The sequence below is a fragment of the Oxyura jamaicensis genome, chromosome 2 (assembly GCF_011077185.1).
Source record: "Oxyura jamaicensis isolate SHBP4307 breed ruddy duck chromosome 2, BPBGC_Ojam_1.0, whole genome shotgun sequence".
Lineage (NCBI taxonomy): Eukaryota > Metazoa > Chordata > Aves > Anseriformes > Anatidae > Oxyura > Oxyura jamaicensis.
Window position 1 is genome coordinate 145,365,824 of NC_048894.1, and position 22,103 is coordinate 145,387,926.

The 22,103-nt window shown below is 41.8% G+C and overlaps 1 protein-coding gene across 5 annotated transcripts in view; it reads left to right on the forward strand.

Annotated features, from left to right (window-relative positions):
* The first annotated feature begins 691 nt into the window (after positions 1-691).
* COL14A1 (collagen type XIV alpha 1 chain) overlaps positions 692-22,103 on the forward strand; it is a 127,554-nt gene continuing 106,142 nt past the window's right edge. For 3 of the 5 annotated variants that reach the window (XM_035318050.1, XM_035318052.1, XM_035318054.1), the window contains exons 1-5: positions 692-982; positions 4,653-4,774; positions 10,397-10,513; positions 13,838-13,981; positions 17,242-17,328. In XM_035318050.1, coding sequence (XP_035173941.1) covers positions 4,687-4,774; positions 10,397-10,513; positions 13,838-13,981; positions 17,242-17,328 — 436 coding nt within the window. In that variant the 5' untranslated portion in view covers positions 692-982; positions 4,653-4,686. The remainder of the gene's footprint in view (positions 983-4,652; positions 4,775-10,396; positions 10,514-13,837; positions 13,982-17,241; positions 17,329-22,103) is intronic. The other 2 variants (XM_035318051.1, XM_035318053.1) reach the window with 1 other exon arrangement.

Sequence of the window (22,103 nt, forward strand, 5' to 3'; positions counted from 1 at the left end):
CTTAATTGTAAATTCAGTGGAGTATACTGTGAGCTAAATCAAATTTGTGTATGAATACAGATTCTGCAGTTCCACTTCCCCATTGCTGTGTCTACATAGATGGCAAAAATGCGCTCATGTACTACAGCGCTTTTAATCAAGGTTTGTACTAAGCCAGACAAGCACTGGAACACTTTATTATAAATATTTCCCTGATTAATCATCCATCAGCACAGTAACCAGCACTGGGGGAATAGCATTCCTAGCCACACTGTGGGGCAGGCACCTTTTAAATCATTGATAACGAAGTGAACGAGCAACTCCGGGAGGAGGAGAGGGAGCTAAGAAGGAGCAGGACCTGGAGAAGTGGGGTGCACTGGAGAACTGGGGTGCTGACAGGAGAAACGGGGGGCACCAGGAGAAGCAGGGTGCTGGCAGGAAAACCGGGGTGCTGGCAGGAGAATGGGGGAGCAGCAGAGAAGCAGGGTGCTGACAGGAGAAGGGGGGTGCTGACAGAAGTGGGGTGCTGGCAGGTGAACTGGAGTGCACCAGGAGAACCAGAGTGCACCAGGAGAACTGGGGTGCTGAGGGGAGAATGGGGGTGCACCAGAGAGCCGTGGTGCTGACAGGAGAAGCAGGGTGCTAGCAGGAGAAGCAGGGTGCACCACAGAACCGCGGTGCTGAGGGGAGAACCGTGGCCCTGACAGGAGAAGCGGGGTGCTGCGAGGCGAAGCCCGGCCCGGCCCGGCCCAGCCCGGCCCCTCCCGCACCTGGCCGCACCCTCCCGCCTCAGCGCAGGGGCCCGGGGGCGGGGGCTGGCTGGCGGGCCCGGTGCTCGCCTCTTTTCCCCCCTTCTTTCCACCTTCAGCTCTATAACTGCCCGCCTCCTCTCCCTGCCCTCCCTCCTCGTCGGATGCGGCGCTGTGAGGGGAAGAGCAGCCGGAGGGGAGCGGCGCGGCGCAGCAGCACCCCCAGTCCCGGCCGCCCGCCGCTGCCCGCCCAGGTCGGTGCGAGCTCCGCGGTGCTGCCCCGGGAGGGTTGGGGCGAGGCGGGCAGGGGCTGGCTCTGAGTCCCTTGGGGGCTCCGAGTCCGGGATGGCTTCACCGGGCGCAGGGAGGGCGTCCCGCAGCCACCTGCGGGGCCAGCCAGGGGGAGGGCGGCGGGGACCGGAGCGGAGCCGCAGGGAGCGGGCGAGGCTGTTGGGAGCAGGGGACAGAAGCGTCGAGCATGAGGGGGAGCCCCTTAAAAACTGCAAAAGTCGTACTTTTAAGGATAATTAGAATTTATTAAAGAAAACGCACGTTAAGTTGAGGGTCCGACTGGGCACATCCTCCCTCCTTCACTCTCCCAGCGGCCCCAGGCTGGTCTCTTCCCCCGGTTCCCCTGTCCCGGTGCCCGCCGGTAACGGGGCTGCCCCGGCGGCCCCGCCGTGTGGGGTGGTGGGTGCTGAGGGGACTTCGCCCGGGTCTCCTGGGGGTCCCGTTCCTCCCCCTCTGCCCCCAACTCGGTGGGGACAACAGACACCCCCTGCTGCACCCCTTTTTAAACTGAAAAGGGGAAAAGTTGCCTTAAAATAGGGGGCTTGGTGGCACCAGTGAGGGGTTTGCAAGAAGCAGGGTGCACCTCGAGAGCCCTCAGCCCTGGGGCTGGTCTCACTCCTACTTGTGGGATGTCGGCTCAAGAAACTTGTGTCACGCTGCACCCTAATAAGCCACCACGATATGGGTTATAACCCCCTGGTGTCTCACTGAGGCTGTGATGCTGCTGGGTGGCTCTAAGCGCTGCAGTGAGACGTTACGGCCAGCCAGGTGTGTGAAGGTGCTGCAGCTTTGGGCAGGTTTCCTCAGGGCTGAACTGCTTGGTCCTCGAGACCTGTTCCTTGGCTGAGCCGCTTGGGCCCTGCTCCCTGGCTGAGTTTAACTGGCACCAGAAACAAGGCGCTCCTCTGGAGGGTCTTGCCACAGCAGGGTGGCTGTACCTCAGGTTTGGGGTGCCTCAAAGGCAGGTCCGTCCCCCAGGAGAAGGTGACTGGCTGCCTGGCTTGTGTAGATGCTGCGGGCAGCCTGTGGTGTGTAAGCCTTGCTGGGACAGGAGCCGAAGCCACCAAAGCAGCGAGTGCACGTGGAGCAGCAGGGGTCGGCTCATCAGCCAGGCTCTTGGTGTGGAAGGGGAGCCTGGAGTTGGGTTTCTGCTCTCCGAGTTATTCACTCGGATAACTGTTCCGCCAAACACTGGAGAAATACATAAAAAGCAGGGAGAATGGGATGGTTTTTCAGATTCCCTGATGGTGTCAGCCACAAGGTGGCTGCAGACTCGTGGTTGCCTCTGTGTGCCTTTCCTCCTGGAGGGAACCCTGAGGAGCTGGTCTTCGCAGAAGTCAGCCTGTGCCTAGGCTGTTTTAACCAGTATCAGTTATGTTTCTCTCAGTAATCATACCTTCTTTGTGCAATGGCTGCTCTCTAAAAGGAGCAGGAGAGAGTGTTCCTACACAGTATTGCATGTCAGTCAGAATTTATAGCCCTTATCTGGGAGGAGGATTTATATCAAATCTAGCAAATGGGGAGCTGAGCCACCACTGTGAGTGACTATTTTAATATCTGGGTTATTATATGGAAAGAAACTCACACATAGTGATGACTGAATTGAAGAATGAGTTGCATATTGTCCTTTGAAGAGTCAACATTTACACACTTCAGGTTGTATTCCTGAGGTGGGGAGAAGCTTTGATATACAATGTAAGCTGCACAAGGGGTGCTGTTTAGGACTTAGCTCTCTTTGTTTTTCCTATTGCCTGTCTCTAGGCAACTGCCTGCTGATGCCGGCTCATCTGGATCCAGTCCTTGGATGTTCGACTCCTTGTGTTTTTGTAGTAGAAAGTCTGGGCACTTTGCTTGGGTTTTTGAATCCTCTCTGGAGGATGTGTCCTAAGAACCAAGCCTAGCAATACCTCAGCTCTAGGTGCACAGTTTGGTTATTAGATATAGTCATTTCTCTCTGTCTTGAGAGATTCATGCTGTAAGAGATGTATTCAAAATAGGTATCTGAGTAGTGTGGAACTTGCTGATAATTTGGCGAAAACTTAAGTAACCCCCTGTGGGGATAGAACCTCAAATGATGGAGTCACCTGTATAATTTGAGGATGGCATACTAAACATCCGTGATTGGGATTTGTGACATTAGACTTACCAAGGACTGGGATAACTATGGTAGATTGTAAGTATCTTTTACAAGAGAGAAGGAGATGTAGGGTTATCCTCTCATCTGTTCAATGAGGTACTTCAGTCTGCCTTTCGTATTCTTAGGTAGTGGTTGCACCACTTGCAATATACCTTCCTCAGAAGACAGTGAAAATGGGGAAGGTAAATTAAGTGGTGGTATCCTGCGGATATTAGAGAAAATGACATGGGAGGTAAAAGGGAGGGACTTGCAAAGTTTAAACCAAAGTTTACCAAAGTGAATCTTCAAATGCTGAGTCTTTGAGAAAATTAATTGAAATTTTCCAGTATAATACTAACAGGAGAGGGCAGCAAAAATTCTTCTTCCTATCCCAGAAAATTGACCAAAACTAGCACAGTAAAGTTGAGTAATAGATAAACATTCAAAAGCATGATGTTATGAACATGATGTGTCTTGGGAGGTGCTTCTATGTATGTTGAGTAACTCTACTGGCCAATATTAAAAGCCAAGTCCAGATAATGAATTTTGTGCTGTTTTTAACCCAGCTTCTTGGGCAGATAAATGACCCCATCTGGAACTTGAACTTTGGCACCCAAGTTGCTTTCTGTAACCCAGTTAGTTCACCTAGAACTACCTTCAGTGATCATACAGTGCTGCACTCTGAAGTGCTGATGTTCCTAATGGGTTGTTAGATGTTTTTGACCATGGCGTTGCCTACAGATAAAATTACTACTGAGCTGATATTCTGTATGCCTTCTGACTTGTCTGCTGCAGTCACTGTGCCACATAGTACAACAGAGATCTCAATAAGATAAAAATAGGAAAAACAGAGTAGGCGCTAGAGGACGTTGAGAGGAGGATTTGCATTTCCTCAGAACAAATTTCCGCATTTTTTGACAGATGATGTGCAAAATTGCTCAGTTGTGCTGACCCCAGTTCACCGGGGAGATGAAGTAAGCATATTTGATGTTTTATGGTAGGCTTGCTGGTCACTTATCATTTATTTTATTTATTTTTTAATTGCAGAGCCATGAAATAAATGACTTAAAACACCAAGAAAGGGATGTTCTAGATATGGAGTAGATAACAGTTGAAGTCCTACTTTATCTAGATATTCAGAATTCTCTTCCACAGGTGCCTTCGTAAGGTGTTTGCAACACTGAATTCTGCAGAGATAGCCATTTTGCCTTGTTATGCGTAGCAAACTCAACTTCCAATGCAAATATATTCTATGCAAGGATTAACACTTTTCTGGTTGCATGGGACCAATTTTTAGAACTGATCGGTGCCTTGAATGTGCTTCTTTGTCCTTGTCAAGTAAAATACAGTTTGTTCATAAGCTGCTTCCAGGATGAAATCTTTGCTCCACTGATGTCCATGGCAAACCCATACTAATTACTTTTTCAATGGAATCCAGATTTAGCCCACAATTTTCATTGAAGTTTATACTTCAGATTTACAGGTTTAATAAATATTTCTGTTCTGTGTGTTTTCAGACTCGCTGATACTGTGTTCATCAAGGGGAAAAAGATGCCTTGTTGGTATGAGGTACAGAGCTGCGTCCTCTTGGCATTTTTAGCTGTCACAATTTACTCCATCAGTGATGCCCAGGGCCAAGGTAAGTGCTAAATAAAAAGATGAAGCTTTTCACTAGATCACTCTGATGTGCAGAAATAGACTTATTCCAAATGCAAGTGTTACTTTCCTCTTACTAGTTTGTTGACCCAGTATTACTGAAACGATGCAGGAGTTTTGCTGTTGATCTCAAGGAACGAAGAATCACGTGTTCATATATGCTTTTGGAACCTTGTATTTCAAATAGCATAAATCATTCTCTTTTTTCAAGTTCGGGTGCCTCAAAATGAATTTTACAGGACTTTTTAAACTCTTATTTATCCAAAAGTATTGAACAGAAATTGCTGTGATTGCCCTTTATGGAATCAAGTCAGTTTGAAGGACCAGCCTTGATATTAAGCTTGTATGGAATATACTTTTTTTTTCTTCTTTGTTGGAACAGTAGCTAATGTAACACTTAGATCATACAGTATTACACAGTACTGGTAAATGTCACAGACTACTTCTGCGGTTTTGTTTTTTATTTTAATCTCCTTTGTGGATATTAAAAAATTCTGCTGAGATTGTTAGGCTTAAATACTTGTTGGATCAGATGGACGGTGGCTTGATTTTTGAGGAAATCTATCATACTGCTTGGGGAAGGAGGGAGGAAAAATGCCAGTCATTTTTTTATGATTCCTGAAGAAAGACATTTTTCTCAACATTATGTTTACTTAATCCCTTTGATATGAGGTTGCCTAGGCATAACTGGGAGCAGAATGTGATCCTGGGGCTCTTCTAAAGACTTTTGTGTAATGCATTATTCATGAGCGTGCACAGACTGGTGGCAACGTGAGGCTTTCTGACTTGTGCAAGCAGCAGCACTGTCCAGTCTGCGTGGCACTCAAGTGCTGGGGAAGCATCCTGGCTTGGACATTCGGGCATCTGTGAGTGTTTTACAAGCCTCTCCCAGAACTTAGGGACACATGTTAGAAGCAATACTTACTGTGGGCGATGTGAGGTGAATGAAGAAATACATGTTCCCAATGCTCAACACATCAGTTCTGGTCAGAAACAAGGGCCAGAATGTTTGTGACTTAATGAGCCGATAAAGCAAAGCATATGGCCAGTCTTGTCTGTGTATTTCAGTCCTACTACACGTGGTTAAGATTTGCAGGACTGGGGAGAGAGGTTCATCCACAGTTGTATGTAATTCTGTGTACTTGGAAAAGCATACTCTTCCACCCTACTTCTTTAAGCTTTGATTTAATCTGTCATATGTAAGGGAGAAAACTCTCAAACTATTAATACAATGAGAGGAAGGTCAGAGAGAGTTTTTCCACAATCACCACACCAGCACAAGCTAGAGCTGGTGTACTTGCTGAATAAAGAACAATACTTCCCTTGTTCTTACATTCTTTCAGCAAGCATCAGCTACTGCGTGCTGTCAGCAGTTAGATACTAAGCTAAGTGGACTACTGCCTTAGCCTAAAGTGACTGCGGTGTTACTGAATGAGGTGATGTGAAGTCTCTAATATCTTTTCAAGGAATAAAAATATCTCTTGCTACACTTGAATTAGTAAGATGCTTCTTAAATCCTTTTGTAGGTTGCCATCTCTTGCAGTAAACTCTTCATGCAGCTGGCTAACTGTTTACAGTTTAATACAGCACTAACCATATGTTTGTCTGTTTTAAGAAGTTTTACACTTTGTCAAGGTGTAGGAAGAGCTGGTTTTAGTTCCAGCTTGTTTCCTTCCTTTGGCAAAGATGCTCGGTTAAAGGTGTGCAATGTCCTTTCTTGGAAAGGAGAAAATGTTTGGGAGACTGAAGTGAACATGCCTGAAGCTACAACTGATTTCTTTCAACTGAGGAGTTATCTGCGTCGAGCTACGTGGTTTTATCTTGTTTATTGCCCAAATGCCTTATAGACCAAAATGCCATTCAGTTTTTTCTCAACAACAGTTATTCTTTCCTCACTGCTGTTTATTCCTCATCCAACATAATGTCACTTAAACAACAACAACAAAAAAATCCAGTTTTCATCTACTTAAGTTCTTATATAGAACATGAAAAAGTGCTGGGCAAGAAAAATGCTTTAGAAATTTCCATTTGTTCATAAAGTGATTTGTTTTAAGTATTTTCCTTCTATATTTAAAGATGGAAACTTGTCCTTGTGTAGCAATAATTTCCATGTGTTACTAATATAATTGCAATGCATATTAACTTGTTCAGTTCAATTCTTACAACAAAAGTACATTGGAAGCCACAAGGTTTAGTTAGTATCCAATTTTAGAGTATTGGATGCCTTTGAGACAGGTGCAGATATGCAGTTTATGGTATTTTTCCTTTCCATTAGAACACTGAACAGTTCAAAACACTCTTTCCCCACTTGTCCAGGAGAATAATGTATTTGGAGTGCTAATCTATCTGGTTCCATAAACCGAAGCCTTGAAGTTCTCTTTTTCTTTTGGGTGACTGCTCTAATGTTGCTGATGGCCATTCACTTTTGCGTTCCTGTAGAACCACTTAACAAGCTTTAGCTACTGATTTTTATCAGTTAACTGACTCAGCTTGGATTAATTTTTTTCCCTTTCTGCAAGAAGTGAGATTTTGTTCCACAGCCAATAAAGGTCCAAAGAAATAAAGATATCCTCTTCAGGTTGGTGAATGTGTAGTAATTCCCATCCATATTTTGTTGTCTGTTCAAGTGTTAGATTTTTAACTTCCTTAGTTATTATATGTACTTTTCTATGCCAGAGTGTTAGTCTTTGCACAACTAAGACAGAGTTGAGTATGTCTGGTGAAAAAATTATTTTTTTGGCTAATTGCTGTGTGGGACTGTCCATTCCCCTGCACTGTCACTTTTGATGCAAAAAGTACCTGGTGAAGATTGACTAGTTATGTAAAGACTATTCTGGCACAACTTTTCTAGTTTTTCACATTATATCTGTAGCAAGCAGAACAATTTCTGGTGATTGTGTCCTTCTTTGCTTGTAAAATCTGTGATTGTTTTTTTAGGGGCTCCCAAAATTTACCTAGTTGGTGATGGTGATTAGGCCAGGACTATGCTTCTTTGTTAGAAAACGCTTTCATAAATTAAGTTGAAAGTCGGATGGAGTGACAGGGGAAGGAGAAAGAATGGAGAGAGAAACTCTGAAATTCTAAGACATGATTTTTTTTTTGTCAGTCCATGTTTTTTTGGTTACAATAGTTCTCAGTTCTGCCTCCTAATCCCCATACAAATTTACCACTTTATCCCAGTGAAACATGTAGCATTTTGAACAATGACAGTATGCAAGCGTAAAAAGCTTATTTGCTCTTTCTTAGACAAAATAAATAATGAAAGGAAGTGCATATTTTGCAAACTTCTAGGTATGATTTGTCACTCTTGTTCATTCAGCACCAATTCATGATGATTTATGTGTAGCTCAAAGACAGATTGAATCTTGAGAATGAATTAAAAGCTGTAATCCATAACTACAGTCTGCTTGGCTTTCAAAACTTTTTGCCATATTCTCTGTCATTTTATTACAATTATAGCATGCTGAATGTTCTTGCAGAAGCCTGCCCAGGGAAATATTTTTGCAGTACAGGGGCCAAATTTTCAAAGAACCGATTTTGGATTTGCAGCGATTCCTGCACATGCTCTTACTTGCAGCCTCACTTCTTCTGAACTTGAGGGAGGTGACAGGCAGGGTGAAGGCTCGGTCTGACACGATTGTGCCCAGCAAATGGGGAGATGCACTGTTTGGATGTGTGCCCAGTGCTGCAAATCAGAACGATGCTGAGTATGTGAAATTGGTGTGCCACCTGCTCTCTTTGTCCCTTTGCCTCTCTCCTGAGCTTGTTCTCTCAAATCTTTGAGAGTGTAGAGGTGTTACTAAGCTTTCTTGGTGCTTGCATCCTCTCTTTTTCTGTGTTCTAGTGCTAAGTCCCTCGAGGCAGAGAGGAGCAGAACCTGCGTTTGCTCTGGCAAAGCTGTCCCTTGGGGTTTGATAGGCTGCATACAGGGAATAAATTTCTTGTATTAAAGCTCTAGACTTTACTTCTAAGACTGAAAATATTTTTAATGTTAGATGGCATTGAAAACTCACCCTTAAATGTCAAAAAAAAAAAAAATACAGCTTGCCTCTTTCCTTCTTTCTTCTGCAAACTCTTGGAAAAAGAAACAAGTAGGAAAAAGTTATCAATCAAGGACAGGTCCTTGGCTGCTGCTGTTGCCAGAGCTGCATTGACTGCAGCAGGGCAAATAGAGAGGCCAGAGACTGCTGGAGAGCACGTTCTGCCTCTAGACTCAGATGCTCCATATGCTGTAATCCTTAAATCTCGGAAATGCCATGACTGCTATTGACTTATAATATGTAGTAGACCAAGAAACCACAGGCATGGGCATAGTCAACTATATTGGGCCCTGGAGCAAAGAAATTGCCGCTCCTCCCACCCGCTTCAGATAATTTCCCTTCTTTTTTTGGACGTACCAAGAGAAACCTTAAGGCTGGTAGTGGCAGAGGCATTGAAGGACTTAAAAATGAAGGAGGAAGTTCAGTGGGCTGTGGAGGTAGTGAGAAGAGGAGGGTTTAAGGTCAGTGGAGGACTGTGCTAAGCTTTTTTAACCCTTTTTATTTCTCAGACTCTGGATAACTTCCCTGGCTGCCTTTCTCTCTAGGTCAGTTAGGTCTGTGCAGACCAAAAGCTATTCAAATGTATAAAGATGCCCCCCTGTTGACAGCCTTGGATACCACGGGCTGTACAACCAGCAGCAGTGCTTCAGTTGGTTGCTGTGAAGGAGGATGTGGCTCCCCTGGGGCAGAAGAGAAATGCCATGTAGGGTATAGTCTAACATCAGGGGAGATTGCCAGTTAATGGACATGGGCACAGCATTGCTGAGCTTGCAGTAACAACCTAGGGTTGTTACCTCTTGTTCCTCTGTGTGTTACTTCACTGTGAAGTCACATCTTTCTTCATCACTCCTTGCTTTTTTTCATTTCACCTGCTGCTTCTGTTTGAAACCTTGGTGGTGGCACAAGATAAGTAGAGGTCAGACTTACTGACCATCTCCAGATTGCCCCCTGTCTAAATGTTGTCCAGCCTGTGCATGTGTCCTAGTCTTGATGAGCCCAAAGCAGTGCTTGCAGCTGGGCAAGCATGAATCCCTGAGGCTACGTTTGCAAATTGGGCAGCTGATATTCCCTTTGCTCTGTGCATGCCTATTTTTCCTTTTGGTTACTGTGTTTTCACAAGGCTTTGAAAATTTGGCCCCGAGTTACTTTAAATGTGGGGAAACACCCACGGTAATGTGAAGTAAAGGAGGTTAGGTAATGCATATTGTCAGCATAAGCAAGGAGAGCAATTTTAATTCCCCTGTATTAACAAAGAGCATTTGTATTACCAGCTTTGCCTGCTAAACTAGAATCTTAACATCTAACACTGTTTGTCTTTGTCCTCTGCTGTTAGGTTGTTAGTGTGTTTTTATAAAGAGATAAAAGGTATGTCTGAGGGAAGTAGTGCACCTGGGGGTGTCATTTTACAAACTAATAAACTGATGTATGTGACACTTTGAATAACTTGCATCCTTTATCATTAAAATTCCATGTTGTCTTCCTATATGTTTATTTTAATGTTTGTTTAAAATTGATTGTTGCCTTTTATTTGAGTTTAAAATGTTGTTTTCTCTCCCCACTTGCAGTGTCCCCACCAACAAGACTAAGATATAATGTAGTCACTCCTGACAGTGTACAGATCTCTTGGAAAGCCCCCAAAGGGCAATTCACTGGATATAAGCTGCTTGTCACTCCAAGTTCAGGTAAACCAAAAGTCTGTATGTTCTCTTGGAAGGTGAAATGACTGTTGTCATCTAGACCTAGGGCAGCTCTCCTGAGGCTAAAGTCACCCTTCAGGACTGAGGAATTGTGAGCAGTCTTTGCATAAGAGTATTGACTGGTCAACAAGAGAGAGAAATTGATCTTAACCACAGGATTGTCCTAGGCATGGGGCTTAAAGTAGATGGAGGCAGATATTAGATATGCTTCATGTGTCGTCCTTGGGAATTGTCACTGACCATCTGTCTTGACCTTTCATTCTTCCAGCAGGGTGTAAGGAGGTCTAGGAAGTATTCAAGGGAGAACATAGGAACACCGTTCCAGTCAAAGCTTTAAGGTGGATCTCCTTGTGCCTTCTCTCATAGTGAGCTCTCCAGAAAAGACCAATAAGGTTTCAGAAAATAAATAAGTAAACAAACAAAACAAACAAGTTGGAATGATGAGGCCAGAACTGGCAGCGAACGACAGAGTGGTGTGCAAGCCCGTGGGGTATGATGGTACCACACTTCACAGCTCTCTGCCGTAAGAGGCCAGACAAAACAAAATGGTGGCCCTATGTGTTTAGTGGGAGGTACCTGAAGTACTTCTGAGCAAACCAGAAGGGGTGGCTTGCCCTCCTAACCAGTCACAGGGTGGTCAAGGAGCATGTGAGGGGTGGTATTTTAGAAAAAGGCAGCCCTCGTGAGTGAAAAGAGGCAGAGTGAACTGACTCTGGGAACAGGAGAGGGACTACTGGGGCACTTGTCCACCCATGGTGTGGGGGCTTCCACAGGGAATCGGAACATAACACCTCTTACCTCGTACTCAAACTGCTGCCACTAACTTCTAATGGGCTGAACAGCAGGCAACATGGATGGTCAGGAGAGAAAAGTATTTTCAGCAGCTTCAAGAGCTTGAAAGTAGATCTGGAGGAGCGGGCATCTCATGATGTGAAGCTCTGATAAATCTTTGTCATTTGAAGCATGGGGCTTTTGCACAGCTGGTTAAGTGCTTTGCTGGGGCCTAGAGTAGCATTGGTATCCAAGGAGGTACACAATGAAATGCTGCATGGCATTTATACTTGTGGAAGCTCTCTGGACCCTTCTTGTTACTTCAGGCCTTGTACTCATGCAGTCTTGCTTCCATACACTTGTCTTGTGTATGGATAATTAAATGTATGGGGTATAGCAAATGTGCAATTGACTTAATTTTCTGTATATGTCTGCGGTATATTGCACACTGTAAAGGAAGTTGACTGACACTACTTATGGTTTACTTACCTGGAAAAGTTTTGGGTTTTGGTTTCAGTGTCTGAAGACTATTTTTTCCCCACAAACTCCTTTCCTCTATATTACGAAATACTGCCTCCATGTTTAATCTGTTTCAGTTCATGTTTGTTGTTTCATTTCATAGATGAAAAACTCTCAGGTTTGTGTGTTATGCTCCCTTTGCCTGTTGAATTAATTCTACTTTTCATTTAAGGGAGTAATCAGCCTCTTTTTTTTTTTTTTTGGTAACATAAAATGTTAGCCAGTAATTCCACTGTACAGTGAGTTCTCCATCTCCTGACTTTCTTGCTTAAATGATGCCTTCTGTTGCTTCTTAAGCTGTTCTGTTGGCTTGGTTGCTGTGTTTTCTCTTTCTTCATCCATGTAGTTGATGACCTATTTGATGTTGTGGATTGCTCAAGCCAGGAGGAAAAGCTATAAACACTATCACATGTTCTCTTGTAAATAGAAGGGTTATAAAGTTCTCTTGTCACACTGAGAAATGTGGGCCGGAGAACAGAGCAAGCATAACCATGTTTCTGCTCAGAGTATTAAGCCATCTTTTGTAGAAAGGACCTGGGGTCCCAGCAGGCAAGGACAAGCAGTATGCTCATGCAGCAAGGAATTACAATGCTACAACAGGTTGTACCAACAAAAACATAGCCACCTGGTTCAGAGTTTTTCTTTCCCCATGTTTGCTGCCTGCTCAACTTGCACTTGTTTGTAGTATTATGTCCTAATTTGGGTTCTGTGCTGCCAGAAAGACACTGATGTACCAGAGTAGGCCAGTGGAGGACTGCCAAGATAGAAGCTTGGAGCACATGGTTATAAAGAGAACTGGCTTTGTTAGGTTTTAAGAAGAGAAATCTCAGGGTAGGTCTTAGTGCTAGTCTAGAGGTACAATGTAGAAAAGATGATGACATACTCTTCTCAGAGGTGTGTAGCGACAGTGTGACAGACAATAGACACAAACTGGAGCATGTGAATTCCAGTCAGATATAGAGAAAAGTTGGTGTTTTCCCCTACCACGAGGCTTGTCAGATATTAAGACAGGCTACCATGAGAAAGTTGGGGAAAGTCCACCCTTGGGGGTATTCAGAACTCTTTTGGACATGGTCTTGAGTGACCTTTTCTAACTAGAGCTGCTTTGAGCTGGAAGGTGGACTGGAGATACAGAGCTGCTGGAGAGAGTCAGCCAAGAGCTGCCAAGATTATGAAGGGACTGGAGCATCTCTCTGAGGACAGGCTGAGAGAGCCGGGACTCTTCAGCATAGAAAGCTCAGGGAGGATCTTATCCATGTGTATAAATACCTGCGGGGAGGGTGGAAAGAAGGCAGAGCCAGGCTCTTTTCAGTGGTACCCAGTGCCAGGATAAGAGGCAACAGGCACAAACTGGAACACAGGAGGTGTTCCATCAGGAAGCACTTACTGTGAGGGTGACCAAACACTGGCACAGATTGTCCACGGGGCTTGTGGAGTCTCCTTCCTTGAGACATAAAAGCTGTCTGGACATGGTCCTGGGCAAGTGGCTGAAGGTAGCCCTGCCTGAGCAGGTGGATTGAATAAAATAACACTCAGAGGTCCCTTCCAACCTCAACCATTTGGTGATTCTGAGAGACATTGAGAAGTTCCTTTCAACCTACATGGTTTGTTATTTTATCGCTAGTCTTTAGGCTGTACTTCTTGTTACAAGCAGTGATTCTCTGCCTCGTGAGTTGGTTTTGAGCTTTACGTAAACTGTTTCCTCTTATTGATAAACATTGATGTCTGTCTAATTATGCTGGGTGTGTTGGATGTTCCATGGGACCCAGATACAAGGTTGGATTGATTCATCTTAGAGGCTAGATTTTTGGATATAAACACTCTGTCTTTGATTAAGCTGCCCAAACTCTTGCTTTTCTGGGATGTTCTCTGGTCTGGCCATCTGGATAGTTCCAAAAGCGGATAATGGAAGACACTTGGGTTTCGCAGAGCTCAAGGCAGTTCTAAGTAGTTGCTTTTATTGCAGTAGGGTAAATGTAAAGTTATGTACTTGTCTTTTTTTTGTCTTTTCTGTTACAGGTGGAAAAACGAATCAACTAATTCTTCAAAACACAGCTACCAAAGCAATTATTCAAGGTCTTATTCCAGACCAAAGCTATGCCCTTCAGATCATTGCATTCAGCGATGACCAGGAGAGTAAGCCAGCCCAAGGCCAGTTCAGAAGTAGGTATCTTTTATACCTGACATGCAGAGTATATCAGCCATTCAGTGTAACTTATGAAATTGTAGCAAACTCTGACATAAAGGTGGATAAAGGAAAAACAAGTTTCTTCTGTGGTGGAAGGCTGATCAGAGTCACAGATTTTTACCTGCTGCAGTTGGAGGTCTCAATTAATCCAGTTGTAGTTGCACAGGAGATTCTTACTTCGGGCTATTTTGGGTTTTATTGGTTTGGGATTCCTGTCTTGCCCATTCCTGTATGAAATTTGCCAGTATATCATGGAAAAGAATCTTCAGTGAGCAGAAATAAGAAGGGAAGTGCTATGTTCTGATGCATTGAAAAGTTTCCTACCCTTCATTCAACTGTTTTTATTCAAAGATCCTTAGAGCTGTGCCAATTGGCTGTTAGGTGCTTGTTCAATGATACTATGGAAGGCCAAATTCTTACTGGTCTTCAGCTGTCAAATATGTTTACAGATTATGCCTAAGAGTCTTATCTGACCTATACATATTTTTAGTATGTATATCATAGTGAAAAGGTAGTGTTGCAAGAAATTCAAAGGCAAAACACTTGAGTTTTCATGACTTTCATTTTAAACAACTCAGTTAAGCGTGGTGTCAACTTGGCCAATGAAGACAGAAATTTGACAGTCTGGAGTTACAGTTGAAAGCATACTGAATCCTCCTGGCACTGAGTAGTTTATTAACCATTTGTGGAGGATGCCACTTGGTTGCCGTCATTGCTGAAGCACCTTTCTCTGAGAACCAAAACAAGATAAAATATGCTGGCTGCTTGATGTGGTGTGTCAGTCTTCCTAGTTTTTTGTCACTGCAACTTTGTGTTCACTATTTTAAGTACCATCCCAGTTCGGAAACCCACAAAACCACAGATTACTTTAGCATTAAAGAGCTGCCCACAGAAAGTCATACCAAGTTCTATAATATTAGGTGTGGTTGCTTTTTAAACCAGCTCTATTCCTAGAAAAAAGAAAAGCAGAGCTGGCAGCTTGAATTAACAACGTGGGGGTTATGTTCTGCTCAGTATTCTCTTCCTTTGGTGCCAAAGAAAACATGTAGCACTCAATGAGACTGGAGTTTCTTTGACCATCTGATACCTTGTGTGAATAAAACCAGGTACAACATGTGTACAAAGACTTCCTTTCTCTCCCCCTGTATTCCACGTTTTCTCTCCCCCTTCCCTGACAAGTAGTCACTGATTGTTGAGATGATAAAAGGTCAAACGAGTCCAAAGCTTTGAGAAAACGCTGCACTCTAGTGCCCTGGAAATGTTTTTAATGCTGTTGTGTTGTAATTGATGCACAAAGCATTCTTCTCAAGTCTACCATATTTTTTTATTTTTAAAAGAGCATTCCTTTTATATACTCAGGGATTCTTTTTTATTCTGGCACTGCTTGTAAACTATTATATATAGTACGTAATTAACAAAGGTCATTGGGGAATTTCTTCCTTTAGGATCCAGCTATAAAGACATGTAGTTAAGTTCATTGTGTAAGTACGTGGGTAAAACTGCTGTCTTCCTGTCTGTTTTTCTTATGTGGTTAGGATTTTGACAACTAGAAAGGACTTTCCCCAAACCAAAAAACTCCATCAGGATGTGACTGGCTCATCTCCTGGGAGCATTTTCAAACTTTTGAACAGTTTCTCTGGAGACTTACCCCTTCCCAGCACTAGCACTAGAGGAGGCCACCGGCACCTCCTTAGTGGTGGTTGCTCATAGCCGCTATTCAAAGGAATGCTCTTAGTTGCTAAGCAATGTCATCCTTTTTGGCCTAGTATTATTCTGCCAATTTTACCTCTTTTATTTTAGTTGCAGATGTGTTTATGTAAGGATTAAACCCAGGCCTCTGAGTAAGACCTGATGTTGTCATGGCTTTTTCTGCAGCATAACTGACATCCAAGGTCTGCTGTGGTAAAAGCTAATTCCTCAGTATGCCTGCAGACCTAACTTACTTCTGAATCAGTTTCACAACCATTCCCAAAAGATAGAGGTGAGGTACAGCTACACATAGTGTGTTGGTTTGGAAAGGGGTAAAAACATCAGTTACTATTTTCACCAGTATCCTTATTTCTGTATCCCGAGTGTGAAGGCTGTAAGTTCTGCAGGGGCTTTTCACACTGAGAGGTTTGGTGGTGGTTTGTTGTCTTCATAAGACCTTAAGATGGTCATGTGATTATATTTTGGGTTGTGACTTGAGAGAACACTGTTCCAGATACTCCATGTACAGTTGGGTAAATCACCGAAATCCATTTGGCTTTGGTTTCACTTCTGCAAAACAAAACACGTGTATTGTCCATTTGATATTGTATGTTTCAGGAGACAGATAACCTCTTTTCACCCTCTCACAATGTTTTGTGAAGGATGTAGCACAGAGAGACTCTGATCTGGGTTAGGATTCAGTGTCTACTTGAAAGAACATTGGCCACAATTCTGGGCTACATAAACTAAAGATTTTAATTGGAGTATAGTTCTATCTTCTGTGAAATATATTGTTTCATTTTCTCAAGCTGTTCTTGGCCATTGTAGATAGCTGGGGTATTGAAAACATTTATTCTAAAGAAATTCAGATTTTTTTTTCTACTATGTGACTTTAGCAGTGGTTTTGCTGCAATCTTTCAGACCAAGATGAAGTAGATACTGGCTACTAATACAATATTAGAAATTGCTAGTCAAGCTGGGTTCTACTAGGCTGTTATGAGAAATGTGGGACATAATAAGTGAGGTATTCCACCCACTTGTGGGAGAAGAAACTGTTGAAGTCTGAGCTTTGGAGAAACTCTACTTTCATGGGAATATTTGGTGCTTGAACACAGATTTGGGCATAGGATTTAAGCGGGTTCTTTAAAGAGGATAATGTAACAGCTGGCTTATGTGCTTTTGTGCTGGACGACTTGCAGTGGAACTCTGCAGTACTGGACTGTCCCCAGCTAGCTTTGCCAACTTTCTGGGCTATATTTCCAGTGCTGGCTCTTGTCATTGTAGGTTTAGATGCTGATGTCACTACAGTTGGAGTCTCCTGAGTGCGGAGAGTCACTTTTCAGAACGTTCATGATGATGGGATGGGGGCAGACTCATAAAAATAATAAACCCAAAGGGAGGGAAAGAAAAGCCAGTAACACTCACTTGTCACCTAAGCTTATCGTAAGATATGCATGAAACTTCTCTATCTGGAAGAGCAAAATTACACGCTTCTGTCTGCACTGTTTTTGGTTTGACTGATTTACTTTTCCCCTTGCTTTTCTAGTTAAAGATATAGAGAGAAGAAAAGAAACAAGTAAATCCAAGGTGAAGGATCCAGAAAAAACAAATGCGAGTAAACCAGCTCCAGAAGGTCAGATGATACCACATAGGACTTGTGTGATATTCTGATAGTGATCGGTTTCTTTATTTAACTTGGCCACTGTAGAGGTTTTATTTAAATGATTACTTTAAATCTGTTTCCCAGGATTAAGTTAAACAGAAGAGAAGAATAGGTATTTTCAGGAATATTGGAGAGCTGCTACAACAGAGGGTTTACTTTTAGTTCTATGTTCTATCACTTTATACAGTAGGCACTAAATACCACTATGAATAGTATAAAAGCAGGTTTTCAACCAGCATTAAAAAAAAAAAAAAAAAGGAAAAAAAAAACATACTGCCTGTAGTTCTCCACTGTGCACTTTGAGTAGTAAAAAAAATCCTGGTGTGTGAATGCATTTTTATATATATCTGGGGAGGTGGGGGGGACATACTGAAATACAGTCAAATAATCATAATGTATGGAAATCTTATTTCATATAATCATGTTATATATGTGTGTGTGTGTATTTAGATGTATACAGGAAAAAAATAATACATATCATCTTGCCTGCAAGACGGACTTGCAATATTAACTCTCACCTAAAGTCAAAATGGTATTGTTTTATAATTACGCACATGATAACTTGATACCTCTGTCCTAACATGGGTTTTATATATGATGAAAGCATTTGGAATATTTTGATAGGGAAAAAAAGGAGTCCACTTTGTCCAATTGCAAGGAGCCAAGCTTCTGGTAAAAGTAATATTGCTTGTCAGGAGAAGCTCATCTGAAATGGGCAGTAATATCTATTTCAAGCTTAACATATGTTTGTTTCCTGTTGCTCTAAAATTCAAATAGCATCTTCTTTATGAAGTAAACCCAATGGTAATTATTCCTTTCAGCAGTTATTTATGATGCACAGAACAAGCGTAGGGAAAAGCTTGATATGACCTTATTCTCACTCTGAATAAATTGGACGCGTTGAGGTGTCTATTTCTCCAGTCCCTTTTTGTTCTGTGTCCTGGTAATAAAGCATCAGAGACCTCACCCAAAACTTCATGAAGCCCATGCAAATTTTTTTTCACTTGAGTGGTTATTGTCTTCTTACCATATGTATTTGTGCCATATTCTATTTATTTACAATATACAAGTTTGTTTTCATGCAGCATTTGTTCGAGCCAAAGTAGCCTTAAATTTATAACATTGGGTGCATTGGAGAAAATGTTAATTAGCATTTAGTATAGAAGAAGCAAGTTATACCTGCAAGTGCAAGATGAGGTAGCAATCTTTTTTCGAGTTGGAAGAAATGAGAGAACCAAAGAAGGAAAATATGATTTGTTTTCTTAATGAAGGGCAAGTGATAAAAGTTGAAGGAGGGAAAAATGGGCCTGTAATAGGAAAATTTTGATTAAATGCAGACAGAGGAAAGTGTCTGCCAGACTGTGGGAGAGGATTTATGCTTTTTTCATGCAGTAGGGGTAAAAATGCAGTTGGCGACTGGATCTGCAGTCTCTTCCTCGTCAGGATTCTTGTTTACTTGCAAAGTCTTTAACCCTCCTCTGCCCCCTCCAACTTTTTACTCATCTAAACCTCTTTAATTGCATCAGAGCAAAATACACGTTCATCTAGCACTTGTGAAAATGTATAATAACTGTAACATCTTTTACTAGAAAAATGGGGTATATATTTGAAAGAAGTGCAACATTTATAAATTTCTCAATCAGCAGACTTGACAAAGAGAAACCTCAAACCTATGCTAATCTGTATAAACTCTTGCTTTTGTTTAAACCCATTCCCAATCCAGCTATACTGAAATGTAAAGTAATAAGACTTCTTTCTTCCTGCTGTCTAGCTATTGCATATTTCTTCCCTTTGCACAGTATAATGATTATTCAAAGTGATGGAGATTCCAACTGAATGACTTCAGTGGGAGTAGGGTGAAAGTCCAAGGAAAAAAAAGCTGTGCAGAAATAACAGCATCAGCAAAAAAATGCATAGCTGGAATAGAAGTGAATTCAAAACTGATACATAAAGAGTGATGGTATCAGAACTTCACTAGTTTAATGTGTAAAGACTTTTACCTAAAGCTGAAATTGGATCAATGAATCATAAAAAAAAAAAAAAAAAAAAAAAACAAAGTTAATGAGGAAGAGTCTGAAAGAACTGGAGTAAAGAAATAAGAGCAAAATTTTATGGTAAAACCATGAAGAATAACTTGATCCTCTGCAGATGTTTGACAGGAAATGATCTGAGTATGACCAAATGAATTCAGGCCAGCAGTTAATTGGTTTCATAACAATTTAGTATTATGGCTAAATTTGATGGATTTAATAGCAACTCTGATACATTCTATGGCTGTGCTATATCCTTGATCAAGTTGGTGAGACCTTAGGAGTTAACACACCATAAAATAAATGGGTAGTGTAATATATTATCTGAAAATGAAGCAATCTTTACCCACAAATCAAATTGAAAACAATCCTTGTCCAGACCGGTATTGTCAGGAAATGGGTATGGCTTCTATTATTTTCGTGACTGAAAGGATGGCAAAAACTTATTTAACCATTTCTGCAAGTACTGGTGCCAAGTTTTGAAGTAAGAAGGTGCCTTCTGTGAACATCTGCCCCACGTCTTACAGAAGCATCATTATATAAGAAGAGGCAGGAGTGCCTTTGCAAGCCTTACACAGGTCATCAGTCTGTCTTCTGCATGTGGAGAACTCTCTGGCAAAATTATCCAGTGTGAATATTAGGACTGATTTAGTGTTTTAGTAGTCTAGATAATTCCAACTCTATGTTTTGGGGCAAAGCTATTAAGGCACAGTAATAAACTTGCTAAAATTTATGGAAAAAGCATGTAGACTCTGTCAATAATACTGCAAGTATTAAGGCACAGTAATAAACTTGTTAAAATACATGGAAAAAGCATGTGGATGCTGTCAATAATGGCAGGTCCAGGGTGTGCATTATGATAACTCTTACTGTCTGATCTCTATGTATCCTGTTAATTTTCCTGAAAGGCACATCATCATTTAAATTTGCCATTTAGAAATACTTAGCTAATAACTTTTTTCATGATCACACAATATAAAACAGATTTCACTTTCAATTTCAATGGAACAAAGATTTCACCGTAAGCCTTCTACTCACAGAAACCAGTTCTTCACTCAGAAATGCGAGATGGATATCTGTATTAATGATTCCAGATGGTTTCAGAGTTTCTCATTCTTCTCCTCTGTGGTTTGGCGGACTGGTTCTGCAGAGCTGTCCTGTTTGATTAGCAACTGCTTGAGGCTCTAGTTAGTGCTGGGAGGTGTGGGCATCTTCTCCTAACCTCCCAAATCTACCTTTTTCTTGTGTTTCTAAACTAGCTTGTATTCAGTTTATGAAACTGTCAGTGTCTTGTGTGGCTCATTAGTATATTTTCCAGCAGCTTTAGTAACCCAGATTAAAATTTTCCTTCTTTTTGTGTCCTGCCCGTTCAAGTAGATTTAAAAGATCAACTCCTTTCTTTCCTGCTCTAAATACTGTGCTGTTATCTGAAATAAACCTCCCGCGTATACTCAGTAATGTCACTGTGACAAATTAATTCACCTTTAATGTCTAGCACTCATACATCAAATGTTAACTTCATATTTGATTTCCAGAAACCTTCTCTAGTTCTTCTGAACAACCACTTTCAAGTGTTGAATCTTCTTTCTATATTTTTCAGAACCTGTCAGTTTTCAGCATAGTGATTTATCGCTGCTCTACGCTCAATCATGTCAGAAGCCTTTTCTCTTTCTCTCTGTTGAGATAAAGTTCACAGACTCAGCTTCATTCAGCATGCACTGATATTTGGAGAAGTGCCAAGGTTCAAGTACTCAATTCCCTCATGTACAAAGCTCCCTTCTGTACAGTGAAAGGAGTTAATACATTCTTTGCCTTCTCAGATGTTTTACAGTTTCTCAAAGAGCTTCTGCGAGTGATTCTCTAATCAAATCCCTTTAGGGAGGGGAGAATCAGAGTTTTGACTATATCCTGTGGTAAATATGTGACTATATCCTTTCTCTTCAGAATGTTTCAGTGTGTCTGAAATGTTTTTAGCCAGCCATTTCAATGAAAACAGCAAAGCATTGAGGGCCAATTTTATTTTTTGTTTGCAAACTTTATTTGGGAGGGGTTATTTGTGAGTTGCTATGGGTTAGCCTAGGCTAGCAGCCAAACTCCCACCTACGTGCTTGATCACTCCCCTCTCCAGGAAGATGGGGAGAAAATAGGAAGAACAGGAATGAAAAAGCTCCTGGGTTGAGATAAAGACAGGGAGATTGTTTACCAAGTACTATTGTAAGCAAAATACACTTGACTTGTGAAAAAAATAATACTTAATTTACTACCAATTAAAATAATAATTAAAAAAAAAAACTAATTGGGTAGTGGGAAAAACAATCCTAAATATTAAAACAACAACTTGCCTTTCCCTTTTTCTCCATAATGTTTTTTTTTCCTTCTTCAGTGCTGTGCACATTATCAGACGATGCAAAAGGCATATAATTCCTCAAAATATCATGGCATTTATATCTGATGTTTGTATTGTAATAGCTCTTGGAGTGAGGTCATGTTGGTCTTTGGATAGTGATAGCAATAAGAGGAGCAGTAAACCTGAAAAATATTGATTTGCTTTCTTCTTCCAGTACCTCTATCACTTCTGATGCAGGAGATCCTTGACATTTTCTCTGTAGCTATTGAGTGGCACTATGTTAAAGAGCGTTGGAAGAAGTCCACAGAGAAGTATATTAACATACTTCTCAGTAGAAAAGACTAATCATCTAATTTATTAACTTGTCT